The sequence below is a fragment of the Limanda limanda genome, chromosome 2, assembly GCF_963576545.1.
Source record: "Limanda limanda chromosome 2, fLimLim1.1, whole genome shotgun sequence".
Taxonomy (NCBI): Eukaryota; Metazoa; Chordata; class Actinopteri; order Pleuronectiformes; family Pleuronectidae; genus Limanda; species Limanda limanda.
The window spans coordinates 9,695,051-9,713,342 of NC_083637.1; the positions used below are offsets into that span (position 1 = coordinate 9,695,051).

Sequence of the window (18,292 nt, forward strand, 5' to 3'; positions counted from 1 at the left end):
AAAGCTGGAAAAGATCAGATATTCAGTTAAAGGTAGCTGTAACAAATTATATAATAAGTGGCTTCCCTTTCGTACATTCTTCCACTCTCTCCAGTCCCTGCCCCCTGATTGACGGACCCACCCCCTCTCTCTCACTTTTCTCTCTTTCTTCTTCCTTTTTATTTATTCATTTACTTATTCTTTTTTTATTTTATTTTATTTTTATTTATTTATACTGTGCAGCTTTAATACTTAATTACTACTTAATATAATTTTCAGTTATTTATTTATCATTATTATTATTATTTTCATTGAATTGTGTAATGTATGGTTCGCAGGACCATGTTCATGTGGTCCTTTAATTAAGAAAAACATCCAAGGAGTTAGACTGTATATCTTACTCTTAACCCATCGAGATGCACAGTGGGTTTTTTTTGGTGTCAATATCTCTCTCTATATATATATATGTTTTTTTTTTTAACAATCTGCTTATTGAATTTTTTACATAATTAACAAACAAACAATACTGTTCCATCAATAACAATTACAGATGTAATTTCAATATACCACAGAACAGATACCAACCCCCCACCCCCCTCCCTCCAGATCCTAGCCCCAACAGATGAGCACATATACACTGCTCAAAAAAATTAAAGGAACACTTTGAAAACACATCAGATCTCATTGTGAAAAAAAATATGTTGGATATTTATACTGATATGGACAGTTTAATGTCTTAGGAACAAAAGGATGCCACATCTTTGATGGAAATAAAAGTTTTTTGTGGGATGTCCTCCAAGATCTGTCTAAGGGCATCAGTGAGCTCCTGTAAAGTCTGAGGAGCAACCTGGCGGCGTCTGATGGACCGAAACATAATGTCCCAGAGGTGTTCTATCGGGTTTAGGTCAGGTGATCGTGAGGGCCATTCAATTGCATCAATTTCTTCATCCTCCAGGTACTGCCTGCATACCCTTGCCACATGAGGCCGGGCATTATCGTGCATTAGGAGGAACGCAGGACCTACTGCACCAGCGTAGGGTCTGACCATGGGTTCAAGGATTTCATCCCGATACCTAATGGCAGTAAGACTGCCGTTCTCTAGCCTGTAGAGGTATGTGCGTCCCTCCATGGATATGCCTCCCCAGACCATCAATGACCCACCACCAAACCGGTCATGCTGAACGATGTTGCAGGCAGCATAGCGTTCTCCTTGGCTTCTCCAGACCCTTTCACGTCTATCACAGGTGCTCAGGGGGAACCTGCTCTCATCTGTGAAAAGCACAAGTGCCACACATGCCAATTCTGGTGTTCTATAGCAAATGCCAATCGAGCTCCACGGTGCTGGGCAGTGAGCACAGGGCACACTACAGGACGTCGCGCCCTGAGGCCACCCTCATGAAGTCTGTTTCTGACTGTTTGGGCAGAGACATTCACACCAGTGGCCTGCTGGAGGTCATTCTGTAGGGCTCGGGCAGTGCTCAACCTGTTCCTCCTTGCACAAAGCAGCAGATATCGGTCCTGCTGATGGGTTGAGGACCTTCTACGGCCCTGTCCAGCTCTCCTAGAGTAACTGCCTGTCTCCTGGAATCTCCTCCATGTTCTGGAGATTATGCTGGGAGATGCATCAAATCTCCTTGCAACGGCACGCATGGATGTGCCAGCCTGGAGGAGTTGGACAATCTGTGCAACTTCTGTAGGGTTAAGAAATCGCCTCATGCTCCCAGTAGAGATAATGACTCTAGCTAAAGCCAACACTAATGGAAAACCAGTCGAAGTGATCAAGAGGGAGAAACTTGAAATGGCCTCCACATGCAAAACCACTCCTATTTTGGGGGTCGTCTCATTGTTGCCCCTCTAGTGCACCTGTTGTTAAATCCATCAACACCAATGCAGCTGAAACTGATTAACAACCCCCTCTGCTCCTTAACTGACCAGATAATTATCAAAAAAGTGCAATTGAATTCATGCCATACCCTGATGAAAAAGTGTTCCTTTAATCTTTTTGAGCAGTGTAGTTGAAAAATAAAGAAAAACAAACAAAAGAAAAACAAAAAAAGATGGGTTGATAGAGGAAGAGAGAGAAAGGATAAATAAATAAGCAAGTAAATACATTAATAAAAAAATAGATGACATAAATCATCATAATAATAACAATAATAACAATATAATAGTAATACTGAAAATAAATGAATGAATAAATAAATAGATACATACGATCAATACAAAAAAAATAAAAATATTAAGAAAAGAAATAAAAGAAAAGAAATAAAGGAAAAGAAACACAAGTTCAGCAAGGCAGTACTTAGCTCACAGCGATCAGACAGCTTGTGCTATTGACACAAGACAAAAATATACCAGGACTTCTCAAAAGAAACAGCCTTACCAATCAGAGTCAGTCTAATTTTTTCTAATTTAAGAAAATAAAGCACCTCCTTAAACCAGTGAGTATAGGTGGGTAGGACTGGGGATTTCCATTTTAGCAGTATCAACCTCCTGACCAGCAGAGTTGTGAATGCTATTAAGTCCTTATCAGCTGGGGAAAGAGTAAGTGGGAAAGGCCATACACCAAACAGGACAGTTAAGGCATTGGGAGACACATCCCTTCCAATACCTTGGATAAAGTATCCCTATATATTGTTAATTGCTGACAGAGATTATGTGATACTCAATGTAAATTTGACATTGATTCTTGTTCTACTGTGCCCTACCTTCTTATAGAAATATTTAAAAAAAAAAAAAAAAAAGTTAGATATTTGATAGGAAACGAAACCCAATTGTTAAAAAACCAAAATGTTTTGAAGTGTTCACATGGCAAACACAATCAGCAGGCACACACAGTGACCTGCACTCACATACATCTGCAGGCACTATGCACTATAAAGCACATATTGTTTCCACATACTGCACTCATCTCATGAACAAAGCATTCCTTAGCATTCGCACATGCACACACGCACTCGATCACACACAACACAATTGAATCCTTTTGTTCTGCCGACACTCACTGATACAAGCTGCTCCAAATGTTCCTATTTGTGATATTATTTAGCAGTGAAAATTGTTCAACTTGACGTTGCTGCTTGTGTGTTTATGTTATGGTGGGTTCTGCAAGTTTTTCTGTGCAATCCTTGGTGCATCTGTATCACACTTGAAAGACTGATACCTTTTGTGCCAATAAAAGTTAGAAGTTAAAGGCAGAAAAATTGTGCAGGGACAGTTTTTGCCCCGTTGGTCTGAATGCCTTCAGTTGCTGTGTGGTTGAATCTGTGAGGATGTGACATTCCTCAGAAAAGCCCAATTGGATCTGTGGGAATAATTTAACCATTGTTCAGAGCATGAACGAGACCTTTTACGTCACGTTCTCGAGTCACTCTGACATTTCTCTGAAAAACTGTTCTCTCTTCTAGTAGTTTTGAGTTTCAAGCTACAGGGGGTGGGTCACTGGATTGTAATTATAATATTGAGGTCACTGCCAAGTCAATTTCACGATCTAAAAATGTTTTTTTAGGTTTACAGTCTCAAATGCACCAACACTGCACGTTTTCACAGAAAATACAAAACTTCCCATGAAGTGACTACAAAGTTGTATGTGTGTGAGAGGTGATTGGCTCTGTATGTCTCTTGTGTTCAAATTGTTTTAAGTTTTGCACTTTCCAAATGCTGTGTTTCTGTAGTTCTGGTGGTGATGCAGTTGTGGGAATTCAATAAAGCAACAAAAAAAAAACGTGTCATTTGTTGTTTCTGCATTGATTTTTGCTATCAAAACAAATTAATGACCAACTGTTTTGGTTCAACAATCACAAAGTGTTGGTCGAATACGATCAGGATATTGTCCAACTTCTAAAATTTTACTTTATTTTTCATATGTTACACCAGGGGTCTTCAACGTTTTTCAGGCCAAGGACCCCCAAACAGGTGGAGAGATGGAGCAGGGACCCCCTACTATATATATTGTATAAAATTGTGTTTTATATTAAACTGGGCCTACTGCCATGTATAAACATAACTACCCTGATATTGTGCATTCAATACTAAGCTATTCAAATATTACACGGGTTCATATATTCATGTTTTTAATTTAAACAAGGTACAGGGTGGCCATGCCACTGCCATTTATAAACATACAGTGGGTACGGAAAGTATTCAGACCCCTTTAAATTTTTCACTCTGTTTCATTGCAGCCATTTGCTAAAATCAAAAAAGTTCATTTTATTTCTCATCAATGTACACTCAGCACCCCATCTTGACAGAAAAAAACAGAAATGTAGAAATTTTTGCAAATTTATTAAAAAAGAAAAACGGAAATATCACATGGTCATAAGTATTCAGGCCCTTTGCTCAGTATTGAGTAGAAGCATCCTTTTGAGCTAGTACAGCCATGAGTCTTCTTGGGAATGATGCAACAAGTTTTTCACACCTGGATTTGGGGATCCTCTGCCATTCTTCCTTGCAGATCCTCTCCAGTTCTGTCAGGTTGGATGGTGAACGTTGGTGGACAGCCATTTTCTGGTCTCTCCAGAGATGCTCAATTGGGTTTAGGTCAGGGCTCTGGCTGGGCCAGTCAAGAATGGTCACAGAGTTGTTCCGAAGCCACTCCTTTGTTATTTTAGCTGTCTGCTTAGGGTCATTGTCTTGTTGGAAGGTGAACCTTCAGCCCAGTCTGAGGTCCAGAGCACTCTGGAAGAGGTTTTCTTCCAGGATATCTCTGTACTTGGCCGCATTCATCTTTCCTTTAATTGCAACTAGTCGTCCTGTCCCTGCAGCTGAAAAACACCCCCATAGCATGATGCTGCCACCACCATGTTTGCATGTTGGGATTGTATTGGGCAGGTGATGAGCAGTGCCTGGTTTTCTCCACACATACCGCTTAGAATTAACGCCAACAAGTTCAATCTTGGTCTCATCAGACCAGAGAATCTTATTTCTCATAGTCTGGGAGTCCTTCATGCGTTTTTTGGCAAACTCTATGAGGGCTTTCATATGTCTTGAACTGAGGAGAGGCTTCCGTTGGCCACTCTGCCATAAAGCCCCGACTGGTGGAGGGCTGCAGTGATAGTTGACTTTTGGAACTTTCTCCCATCTCCCTACTGCATCTCTGGAGCTCAGCCACAGTGATCTTTTGGTTCTTCTTTACCTCTCTTAGCAAGGCTCTTCTCCCACGATTGCTCAGTTTGGCTGGACGGCCAGGTCTAGGAAGAGTTCTGGTCGTCCCAAACTTCTTCCATTTAAGGATTATGGAGGCCACTGTGCTCTTAGGAACCTTGAGTGCTGCAGAAATTCTTTTGTAACCTTGGCCAGATCTGTGCCTTGCCACAATTCTGTCTCTGAGCTCCTTGGGCAGTTCCTCCGACCTCATGATTCTCAATTGCTCTGACATGCACTGTGAGCTGTAAGGTCTTATGTAGACAGGTGTGTGCCTTTCCTAATCAAGTCCAATCAGTTTAATTAAACACAGCTGGACTCCAATGAAGGAGTAGAACCATCTCAAGGAGGATGAGAAGAAATGGACAGCATGTGAGTTAAATATGAGTGTCACAGCAAAGGGTCTGAATACTTCAGTTTTTCTTTTTTAATAAATTTGCAAACATTTCTACATTTCTGTTTTTTTCTGTCAAGATGGTGTACATTAATGAGAAATAAAATGAACGTTTTTGATTTTTGCAAATTGCTGCAATGAAACAAAGAGTGAAATATTTAAAGGGGTCTGAATACTTTCCGTACCCACTGTACATCTTGCATACAACACTGAGCTATTAAAGTAATTCACAGATTCATGTTTTTATTTTAAACATACATGTAGAAAAGACAGTGAATCCTCAAGCTATCTGTGGATGGCACACATACTCCCACATTACTGAGATGTCGGACCCTGATGGGTAGCACACAACTTATCTAATCTTGGATGGATGGAGGTTGTCAGGCAGAGGGTCACATCAGCCTCACAATATGTTGGATGCATGTTAATGTGTATTGAAATACATTTAAATTCGTGAATTTTTTTTTTTTTTTTATAAAAAATTAAAAAAAATTGTCTAATCAACCAAAGATTTCGCGACCCCCCTGCAGTACCTCCGCGGACCCCCTGTTGAAGACCTCTGTGTTATACGATCAGTGTCGTATAATGACCAATTTGATATATTTAGATTTTGGACAGTTCCCTATGAGCTCTAAGACATATTTAAACATTTTACTTTCTATTAATTAGATCAATTGATCTTAATCCTCAACGTTTCTTCTGACTCTTGTTTTAACACCTATGTTCTTCTCTTGACTGGGACCAGTGTGTGCACTTTCCCTGACTCCCATTCCTACTTTCTGTCCCATGAGGGGATGAAGTGGTTAATATCCTGAGGCTCGTCCCGACTGCTCTTGGACACGTTTCAGCTGCTGAGCGGCTGAAACACGAGGACGACGGAGTTGTGGATGTGGGGATTCAGCTCATCTCTGTGGATACCGACACAAGAACTTGCTTTTTGTGGTAAAAAGAGCAGGCACAGCGTGATGTGAGGTGTATTATATGACTGTGAAAGACCAGGGGAGTGTGACAGAGAGCTTTGTGGCGCTAATCACGGCCAACACGTCTCCGATACAGGATCCTACTGACGTCTTTACTCAAAGAGAACCAAAGGACAGAGGAAAAGGGCTGTGGACAGGACTGATTCAAGATTTTTTATTGTCAAATGAAAAGATATAACATGAAGTAGTCACTGTCAATGAAATGCTAAGGTCACACACTCTCTTTAAGCAATGCTCAGTAATTTAAACCCAAAAAAATTAAATAAAAATAGAAATAGTATAAAATAGAATAAAAAGAATAAAATAGAATAACAATGAAATAGAATATCAAAAATTTAAAACAGAAAATAAAATATATACCTTTACAAGTGAATGTTCAATTTGTGCAGTAGTGCAAATATTCAAATATGCTTATTATGGTGCTGGTGCAAATATTTGTTGTGTCTTTGAGTTGGCGTGAACTCTTTCCCTGTATTCAGGCGATTCAATAAAGTAACACGCACAGAAAATAATGGTTTGACCTGCCATTTGAAAAGGTCACATTTGCATCCAATAGGAAAGAGCAGACGCCGTCAACACTCAACCCCATCGTGTCTGCCACTGTTATCAACTGCACTGATTATAGACGACTGCTAAGCCATTGATTTTGGTTTGTTATCGGTAACTGGGAGCAAACAGCAGACAAACAATGTGAAATTCAAAATGGGGAATACAGGCCGGGAACATTGAGGTCAATTTGCAAGGTTTATTAATCTGGAGGGTTTAATATTCTGGTTCGGACTCTCATACGACTGTGAAGCCAACAAATATTTAAATCAATAAGAGAATTAATTCTCCATCAGAATTTTTTGCCTGAAATATTTCCTGCTCGAGGGCACGAGGCAAAGATGAGCAGTGGAACTTAATGTAAAGCCACAGTTAATTAATTCTTTGTGCACTGGACAGTACATAGATAATACCTTTAACCCCAGTAGATAATGGTAATTTCAAATAAGTGGCAGAAAACGAATGAATGGTTGGATGGATAGTTTGTTGCTGCCAGACATATTCATGACCGAAATAACCGGTTTGAACCTCACATCACTCCGATGTTGGATTAAAACAACAGTTCCTGTCTGAAATTGTATACAAAAGCAACTTTGCAACAGATAAGCTCCTCACATGTTTACTCCTCGTTAAAAAGACATGAAGATAACCAGTAATCGATCGTGGGCAGCAGACGTGGAGGCCAGAGCGTGGGCAGCAGAGGTGGAAGCGTGGGCTGTAATGGCCAGGATGTTGAAAAGCCCCGGTGCCAGGGGCCCTCTCCGCGTGACCGCCTGGCCAGAGGCGTTCTCTGCCTCAGAGAGCGCGAGAGGCCGCTCAGGCAGCAGAGGCTCCTGCAGCAGAGCCCTGGGCGGAGGAAGCGGCTCTGCTGCAGACTGCTGAGTGCTGGGCTCCGGCATCCCCTGGCGCACTACCTCCACCATCCTCTCCTTGCTCCTCTCACTTCTGATGGAAGTGAATTCAATGATATTGATTATGAGCATCTTCCTTCCAGTAGGCACATTCTACACATCGCACGCAAAAGGCGCTCGCTCACCACTGCAGAAGGTCCGCTGGTTGACCTCCAGGAGTTGGATTGGGCAGCTTTTAACAGCTCCCGGCTGTTGTACAGGTTCTCCCTGATCCGGGAGTAGTCCATCCGGATGGCCCCCCAGCGGTTCACCCGGACCCCGGCGAGGGTACGGCCCTCGTGGTGAATGCGGCACAGCTCCACGAAGACGGCTTCCAGCAACCTGCTGGCATCAGGAGACTGTGCAGCACCCCCGCCCTGCCCGAGATACGAACTGCACATGCAGAGAGAGAGAGAGAGAGACCATGGTCACATACAGCACTATCTATCGCAAAAATAATCAAAAACGATGAAAATGCATGTGAATATGATCCAAATAGTAGAAAGACAATTTACCGCGTCACGCTGTCCACGCCGGGCGTGGTGTCTGTTGCGGAGCCGCGGCTTTTGAAGCGGCCCTTGGTCAGCTGCTTCTGGTGCCGCGGGGGGAAGGAGATAGGAGCCTTGTCCCTGTCTGACAGCTTCTGCCAGAGAGCTCCTATCTCCCTCACCTGCCCGTACAACGTGCTGGTACCCGCCGTGTCCGTCTGGACCGAGTACAACCTGCAACAGACAGAGGAAGCACACACAGAGGTTAAGCATTTAATAGGCGCGGCAAAAGGCCCCTCCCTCCGTCGCCCGACTCGACGGGGCTTACTTCCTCCTGCACGGGCGGGGGATGACGGAGAAGGGCCTCGACCCCGGGCAGCTCCTCTTGGAAGCCCTCATCATCATCATCATCCTCCTCCTCCTCGTCGTCCTCCTCCTCCTCATCCCACTCCCGTGGGCCATTTCCCGCTGCAGAGCGCTGTCGCCTGTCTGGGAGTAGAGGTACTCCACCCCGATGAGCTCCCCTGAGTTAAAGAGGAAAAAGAGAAATAGGGTTTGTACCCCGCAAAAAGCATCAGAGCATTACACCTATGTTATGTACGCAGGTGTATACCTGTGTACTCCCCAGGCTGCGTGAAGTTCTCCACCAGCGTCTTCCCCATGTACTTTTGGCTGAGCCTGTTGACGCTTCTCAGCAGCTGGGCGTCGTAGCAGCGGGCGGTGGAGAACTTGGCACCGCCGGCCACCGCAGCTCGGGCGCGGTCCTCGTTCCACCGCACCAGGCCCTCCAGCAGGTACAGCTGGAAGTGGAGTGCGTTGGCAGACGTTCCTGCCAGGGGACAGACAGAGGGAGGAGGACGTCAGTCAGTCAGTATGAACACGCTGGCTCATCCTGACACACACACAGTCACACACACTCACCTGGAATGAACTGGCACAGGTGGAGGTGGAAGGACTCGAGGGAAGTGGAGCCTCGGGCGCAGCGGTAGACGGAGAGCACCACGCCGCCCCTGTTCATCTCACCCGTCTTTGCGTAAAGTGCCCCTCCCGGCGGATCCTGGATGCAGCGGAGATGGCGACGCTGCGTGCTCCAGATCTCCTCCATCAACCGGTGGTCGATGAGAGGGACACCCATGACGTCAGTGACCTCCCACATGCTGTCCAGCAGCTCTTGAATGAGCCGCTCCGTCTCCTCCGCGCCCCTGGTGCGTCGGCGGCAGTGACGGGCCAGCTCTCTGGCTGTGGGATCCAGGGAGGCGGGAGGCGCTGTTGCCCAAAGTCCGGGCCTTCATCATCCCCACCACCCTCTTATCGCAAGACAACCTGCAAAGGCACGAGGAGATTAGTGTCAGCTGAGAAACACACACACACACACACACACGCTTTAACATTACAGCTTACTTGTAGGTGAGCACAGCTGGAAACTGTGCCTGGTGAGCCAGGTCCAGCTGACTCATTATACCTTGGCTCCACGCTGCGTACTTCCTCCTACAGCTGCCGCATTCCAAGTACTCCGTGCCCATGAAGTACCAGCCACTGAAGTCCAGAACACGGCGGACTGTCTTGTACAGTCCAGCACCGGTCAGCTGCCGCTTGCAGTGGGGGCAGGACAGCTTGTAGGCCCACATCCTGTAGGGCGCCCACAGGAAAAACCGGTGCTGGAAAAGGGCGTTGACGGAGGGGATCTGCGTGTACAGGAGCCGGGCTCCCGGAGGGGTCCACCAGAGGCGAAGCTCGCTGGTGAGGACGGGATGCTTGCCGGTGCCGGCGGTAAACAGTGCCTGGCCCAACCACTCATGCTGATCCTCTGGCAGCGTCTGCCTCCAGCCCTTGGGCAGGAGCTGCGTGGACAATCACATGGCATATGCAGATTAAACTCGAGCAGATGATATATTACTACACTTAAGTCGTTCCCGCACTTTTACCTGTGCGCCGTTGGTGAGCAGCAGTGGGGGATGAGCCGGTGCATCGCCCACAGGGCGGTGGTCAGCAGTCACCTGGGGTCTGGTCAGGGTGGGTCCAGCCCGGGAAACTGTAAAATACACACTCAAGTTGTCACACTGATATAGATACACACACACGCACATATATATATATATATATATAGTGTTACACCTTGGCTCAGGTGTGCAACAAGAAACAACGAATGGCACAAAGTTCTGCAGTTACAGTATTTATTCTACATGAATAATACTGCAGACAACAAATACAAAGAAAACCTCCACATCTCCATGTGGAGCACTAGGGTCTGACTCTGCCTACAGGAGCCTGGAACACAAACACAAACACAGCAGACAACTCCAGGGTTGTCACAATAGTAACAACAAGGTTAAAGTCAAATACACTCACGCAGTGTGTCCACCTCCATGGCAGCAGCGAACAGTTCCTCGTCGTCTGACAGCACGATTATTTCGGCCGCAGATGCTGCACCTTTGTTTGTGCAGAGGACAAATTAATGTGATTATTAACATTTGAACACACTACTCATTAGCTAGGGCAGGCAGGCAGGCCTTACTGGATGCAGGCCGTGAAGCTGTCTGCTGAGCCGGGGGAGCAGCTGGAGGAGGGGCAGCGTCTGACGGCCTTGCTGCTGACCCCTCTTTGTCCCGGCCCAGTATGTACACCTGCACAGTGTGCATTAGTGACCCCGTGTTCACCTTCTGGGCCCCAAGCCACCGAAGGCAGCTGCAGACGGGAAAAGGAACAAAGGATTGTGTAAACACGCGTCAGCTGGCATCCTCAACTGCACCTGTGGCCGAAATACTTACGTTTTACACTCTGTGCTCTCCGACTCATACAGCGCTTTGAGGGACATGTGGGCGTGGGCACCGAAGCCCACCAGGGTCCGGTCCATGCCCCTCACCGACACATAGCCCTCGAGCATCCTACGCCACTGGATCAGCTGCTCCATCTGTGGGAGCAGCCTGGCGTAGGAGGCGAGGGCATCCTTGTGGACGGTGAGGGGCGACTGGGAGGTGTCCCCGGCTTACCGCTCCTGCATGTGGGACACCAGGATCCCACAGGCGTAGCCCACATCATGGCTGAGGAGCCACTTGAAGGTTTGACCCCGGTACTGGCCAAACTGGAGCTGGCTCTCACTGAGCACCAGCTGCCAGCACTCGGGGTCTCCTCCAGCCTGGAGGATGCGGGCCTTGGCCTCCTCCTTCACCACCGCCATATACACCACTTACTGCTGTACAGCAGGATTTTACATTAGGCCGGGTTCATGTCAGCGTAGTGTACGGACAGTGTTGACCGTGAAACACAAGTCTTTCCCGGTGTAAAACGAAGCGAGCGGTCTGTCCGGACATTATTTCCTGTGTAAAAACGGCCTTTTCACGGGGGAATACGCCGGAATAAGGCGCTGACATTACAATGACCTTACTGTACATGCATTGTTTAACTGTGACACTCGACAGAAACAAGCAAACAGCAGAAAAAAGATCATTGAACATGCAGATTGCTCGTGCGCTACTCACATCTCGCTAGCTAGTGATGTTGTTTTATTCAACTGTGATGTGCCTCCTATGAAGTTCACTGGCAGAATGAACGAGATTCGTGCGACCAATTCAACCTGGGGCAGCCAGCCAATCAGAGAGCGGTTCTAACCTCAACCGGCCAATCGGACGTTGCGAGAATTGGGCCGTCTTCCGATTGGCTTAAAAAAGTTATAACCCGAAGGGTGGGGACCGGAAAGACAGGTTAGAAGCGGAGCAGCGACCATCCGGTTCCAACGTTCTACACAAGATGGCGTCCAAGAGAGCTGGAGATGAGTAAGTATTTTCCTCCTATCAGCTTCTGGTGTCCGCCCGATTTTACTGTTACGTTGTTATTACCCACCTCGACTTGTTGATAAAAAAGGCACAAAGAGTCGTGTATCTGTCATCCAGAATGGCCTGGAAAAGTATTTAGAAAGAACAATGGAATATTAAAGCCCTCAAAAAGCCAATTAATTTGCCATAATAATAATAATCCTTACAATTTCAATAGGGTCTCACCTGACCTTTGATGTCAGTGCTCGGGCCCTAAATAATAAGTATAAATATCTGTATATAGACTTATATATACAAACCCCTCCTCCCCCTTGCCAAACATCTCTCCATCTTCTCAAGGCGTGAGAACCCAAAACGAGAGGAAAATCCCAGCTTTGTCGTACAAAGCCAACCGTTTGGGGTTGAAGGTAGGGCTGCTCAATTATTCAAAATATAATCGTGATTACGACAATGTTGATCTGATTTGTTATTTATGCTGCAAAATAGTTTTAATATTTAAAGTATTATAAAAGTGCCTATTGCAGAGTTGACTGAACCAGTTCCTGCTCAGTGTGTCTGTGCAGTGTTTCTCACACCACAAGTAGATTCTGACTGCCATATTAATCAAGGGCCCACCCAGGCCGAGATTGCGCAGGCCGCCGCCGAGGCCGCCGCTGAGAAGGCCATCGCCGCTAAGAAGCTGGAGCAAAGAGCCAGGAACAAGAGGGCTCGAGCTTTGGTGAAGGCCGCCAAGGCCGCCGTCGACTTGGCGGCCTACAAAGCTACGAAGGCCAAAGAAAAAATGACGGCCAAAGCCGCTGCCAAAGCGGAAAAGCAGCTGTGGAAGGTAAACACCATGCTTGGTCATTGAAATCCATTGGTCAAAATGTGTATGAACCCTGTATAAAACCGTTTGTGTGTTTGTGATATGCTGTAAATGAGCAGTAAGTCTGTTTATCAGAATTTAAAATGTATTTAATAATATTCTAATGTGTGTCCCCCCCCTCTCCCTCCCTGTGGCGCTGTCCTGCCGTTGACGCTGTGTTCCTCCAGCAGTGACCTACTGCTGGAGGGTAGCCTCCGAGGGTCCTCGCTGATTCCCTCTGCGTGAGCGTGAGGACCTGGGGCTCCGGGATATTAGCTCCATTTTTAGTAAAGCCGTTGTTGTAGCCCCCCCCACATGTTTGTGTCCATGTTGAGACATTTGTTAAATTTGTTACGTTAATACGTTTGTTAAATATTAATAAAGTTTAAGTTTAAGTTGTTTTTGTCCTTTACTATATTGTGCATTTCTGTCATGAAATAAATGTGATGCATAATTCTTTATGGGAAATGTAAGAATCGACGGTGATGCGTTGGTTTGCACTGATGCCACAGGGTTCCTGGTTTGAATCCCAGCATGTGGAGTTTTAATGTTCTCCCTGTGTCTGGTCTGTTTTCTCCAAGTCGTGCAGATTAGGTTAATTCGAAACTCCAAATTCTCCACAGGTGTGAATATGAGTGTGTCTCACTATTATGTTCCAGGATATGTTTTACCTCTGAAATCCATGTCTACATTCTGATGACTCATGCCTTGTCACTGAGAAGGCCCACAGTTTCCCACAGTCTAAGAATAAAGTTTCTGATAAAAGGAGGATTGATACGCCGCTGCCACACTGAGCCGGGTGGTGTAATGTAAGCCTTCCTCTTTATATTGACCCGCACTGCTCCATCTGACTAAAAAAATGAGCCGGCTCATTTTTGTTACACACACATGTAGCAGGTTCAAGATTGTGTGATTAAAGTTCATTTTACTTTTATTTTTATATAAAGATGAAAAATATTGGAGAAACGTCTGTCTGCAGAGACGTCAAATCCAATGTTTTCTAAAAAGGGAGTTTAGGTTTTCAATTTCTATTAATGCATTTACATCATTTTAAGCACACACACACACAGGCCCCATTCACACCACGGCAGCTAACAGGCGGCAGTGTTGTGGCTTAATGGGAGTGCAGAGAGAGTTGTGCTGTTGAGGTAGATAGGGCCCTCTGGGTAAAAACACATTAACCTATTTGGAGGGCGTGAATTCTAGATGGTGTTATTAGCAGAGAGTCTGAGCACCTTCAGCCGAGCTGCGCCAGTACTCAGCGCGAGTTTGTGTTTGTGTCAGAGGGACGAAGGAGGTGAGAGGAAGAGAGAGTCAATTCTCGTTGGAGTCGACAGTCTCGGACCAGAGTGAAGTTTCTTTTTTTTCCCTGCACAATCCCTGTGCTGGGTGTGAATCAGCCGGCTGGAGGAAAACTTCCTTCACCAACAGTGTTATTAGACTTTCCGGCTGCGGCGCCACGGGGCGAGACAGAGCTGCGAAGCTGAGGCCGTGAGGAAAGAGACCAAAAAACACACAAGTTCAGTCATCGTGACAACAGGTTGAGCCATCACACACTTTTCACCAAGCAATAAAATGGCTTCAATCTAATCACCCCTGTTAAATACTCCATTTTGCACTAAATGCTTTGAAAAAAAAGGGGCAATTACACTTGTGCCATCCACCAATTCGATCCAATTAGCCAATTAAGGCTAATTACAATTTGAGCTGTGGCACAAGGGTTTTCATAATTAACCATCTATCAAATCTCCACCCTCCTTCTCTGCAGAAGACACCCAGGCAGCAGCAGCGGAGGAGGAGGAGGAGGAGGAGGAGGAGGAGAGACGGCGTTCACTCCTGATCCTCCGGACCCTCGTCCACCTTCCCCCAGGGGAGTGAAGCTCGGCTCCAGTTTACAACACATTGCCCTCATTACCTGTAAATACATTTTAATTTGACCCCCTTTAACCGGTGTTACGACCCTGTGTGTTTGTGTGACACTGTCTGTTTCTCCTCCTTGTATGTGAGCCATCTCCCTTTGAGTGTGTGTGTGTGGCCTGATTGTTAGCAGGTTGGACCTGCTGATTGGAGTGAGCTGCCTGATTGCTGCTCCAGGATTGGCCAGACTGGAGAGAGGAGCCTACAAGAAGCACGGACTGACTGCAGTCTCCCTCTCTCCACCAAATCTCCCACCTCCAACCAGGACCAGTGTTTGTATGCCGTGTTGTTCTGTTGTATATATCTGAAGTGTGTGTTGGTGGTAGCCCTGTAGGAGGGAGAAGCCTTTTCTTTTACCCCTGTTTTCTCCTGTGTTTTCCTGAGTAGGAGTTAGATAAGCATTTGTCTTTTTGTTAACAGTTTTGTTTGATAGATAGGAACGTAGGGAATAAGATTGTTTTGTTTGTTGTGTTGGCCTTTCTCCCTCCGAAGCAAATAAAAGCTACCACTAAACCAAACCCCTTTGTGACACTGGCCTGCTTGGGAGTGGGAAGAATGGGGGGAGCACCACATGGCACGTCTCTGGGGTCCCCTAGACCCGGGGCGTAACACCGGATACATGAATTAATCCATGATTAATAATTATGTTGTATAACCTGGCTGTAGAGCACAGAGTGAACCTGACCACACAGCACACGATGGACTTATTGAGGTGACCACAGGGGCAGCGGGGGTCTCTAACCCGCGGTGCTCCTCTCCGCCGCACACAACACTCTAACCCCTATTGTGCTCCATCTACTTTTAGTTTGATTCTCCAGTTTCACAGTGTAAGTGAATTTCATCGAGTTGTACATTATTAAAGCAGCAGAAATTATTTATCTAATATTCATTATTTATATAAGGAGCTTGTCCGCAGGGAGCAGGTCTCATTTTCAGCCTCATATTTTGTAAACAGGCAGTCACAGAAGCAACAGCTCGTCTGATTTAAAGAGACAGGCCTGCTTATGGAGAGTGATGCCTGCCTTGAATTCAAATGGAAAGGTGATACATTTTTGATATTTTCTTTTTTCATGTGGCATTTGCATTGACTCGCTCTCGGCTTCTGCCGCTTTCAAATGGACAGCGGGGGCCAACAGGTGAGCTGGAGGTGGAAAAAGGAAAGAGAAACGCCATCTGCTCGGTGGCGTCGGAACACAATGACGACACCAGCTCAGGCAGAAAAAAGGATTCAATCAGCTTTTGCTCGAGAAAACCGATGCTGACCCCGAAAGCATTATTGATAAGAGATTCAAATGAATTTATCCTGATATATTGAAGTATCAGATTCAGTGAGTTCAATCAGCCAAACTTTCAATCTCCACGACGATCCCAAAAACCAAGAGCCGCAGTCACAGCACCCGAAATCCGGCAGGAGCAAAGTTCTTGACTCAGAACTCCTAATAATACACTCAATAAAACTCCTATATGATGTCTAACCTTAGTGAAAGGCAGCTGAAGTTCATCATTTATATCTCAAACTTATTTCAACACAATCTGAATAATCATGACTCCCTTCCACACAAGTTAGCTTTAAGGGAACTTTGAAAAAGTACAAGTACCACATTCCGACGTAGTCGTTTGAGTTGAATCCAAAGTACAAGCAAACTAGAGAATGAGTAGAGAAAATGACGTTGTTATTCATCTGACTCTTTGTCACAAGTTTAGAGTGAAACTTCAAGTGCACAGGGTCCCGTGGGTGAGATAGTGCAGTTCAAACAAAGTAAACAACTGTTTTACTCTGATGCACACTTTAGTCTTGCTGGAGGCTAAGTTGCCTTCCTGCTGCAGCTGGTGCTGTGGCCCACCTTGCCGGCCGGGGAGAGCGTGGAAACTGTTGCAAAGATCTCACAGTATTCTCACCAAGTGTGGCAGGCAGGAGACTCTGTTGTTATTTTCATAAAACGAGCAGGTTGGCTTTCCTGTATAGCTGCTCGAGGAGAAAGGGAGGCAGCATGAAGAGCGACTCATAAAGAGATGAAAACGCACATTTGGGAAGAAGAGAGCAAGAAGTTTTCCCAGTTTTTAACCCAAGTTTAAAGAAATTACATAAACAACAGCGGGAGATGGGTGAGGTGGAGTTCTTATTTTTAGTAATTTACCAAAAGGAGCTGATATTCTTAAATGTTTCAAGACAAGTAGTAGAATTAAATTACATTGCATCCAGGTCACAAATGTAATTTAGAATGCTATGGTTTCCTAAGAAGATATAAAAGCTATCTAAAGTAAAAAACTAGTAAAAATAAATAACACATATTGAATGAATATAATTATGGAGCCCCCCAGGGGACACGGGGGGGGTGGGGGGATGATGTGTGGGAGAAAAAAAAACGGACTTTTGCGAGATCCCGAGAAAGTTTCTCTGGCTGATGGATGTCACACGGATTCAGAAGATTTGATAACTGATCAGCTGGATGACAATGACAGTGACAAAAGCTATGAGGTATGTGGCAGTATGAAATATATTTGTAATCAATCAAATTATGATAATGGCTGGGACAGATGGAACAAATTAGCCTGAAGATTACACGTAAGGTAATAACTCATTTAAACTTGTACTTTGCAGTTGTATTCCCTAAGAGAGAGATAAGTTAGTAATTTACTTGCACACCTGTAGGAATCAGTTTTATATGTGTTTGTTGTTTACATATGTGGTCAGACACATTTTTCGTTGCATTTGTTTATTCATTAATGCATTTATTTGATTTGATTACATTATTATTACTGTATTTGTACAGGCTTTACTGGTGTAGACTTAAGTGGGTGCTATTTTGAGCCACATGTGTTTTTTGTACACCATTTAATATTATAATATGATTTTATTTATTACTGCTGACAACAACATTCTTCTGTCTTTCATTTGTTTCCAGATGCAACCAAGATCCGAACAACAAACCATTGATATGACCAGTGGAGCACTCCCCACTGCCATATTATGGGATTCTGAAGATGACCTTGGCGGTGAGGAGGCAGTTATAATAAGAAGCAGTAGTGAGGATCTCACACAGGTAATGTGAAATGATCAGGAACATTTAAGGATATGTCCTATATTTGTTATGGCATATGCACTCTGTTTCCCCAATATCATATGGGCACGGGAATGAAATAAGTTACAGTGCTGTAGAACTCTTACTGTACTTCACCCTTATGGATTTACAACTCCCACTGCCATCAGCTGATGGCCTGCTCATACTAGATGAGCAGGCCATAAACAATGAGGCAGTTCAAACTGCACAGGTAAGATGCATCACTGCAAGCAACTCTAAACACATCCTTTAAACACAACTTAACTTAATTAACTGT

General features: G+C 45.1%; 1 protein-coding gene across 1 annotated transcript; it reads right to left on the reverse strand.

Moving 5' to 3' along the window:
* Window positions 1–6,861: 6,861 nt before the first annotated feature.
* Window positions 6,862–9,554, reverse strand: LOC133016132 (uncharacterized). The gene is made up of 6 exons (XM_061083463.1): window positions 9,341–9,554; window positions 9,033–9,248; window positions 8,889–8,943; window positions 8,447–8,653; window positions 8,078–8,324; window positions 6,862–7,986 (listed from the first exon to the last, which is right to left on the reverse strand). The coding sequence occupies exons 1-6, from the start codon at window positions 9,552–9,554 to the stop codon at window positions 7,981–7,983; spliced, it is 945 nt and encodes a 314-aa protein (XP_060939446.1). The 3' UTR covers window positions 6,862–7,980.
* Window positions 9,555–18,292: the final 8,738 nt, after the last annotated feature.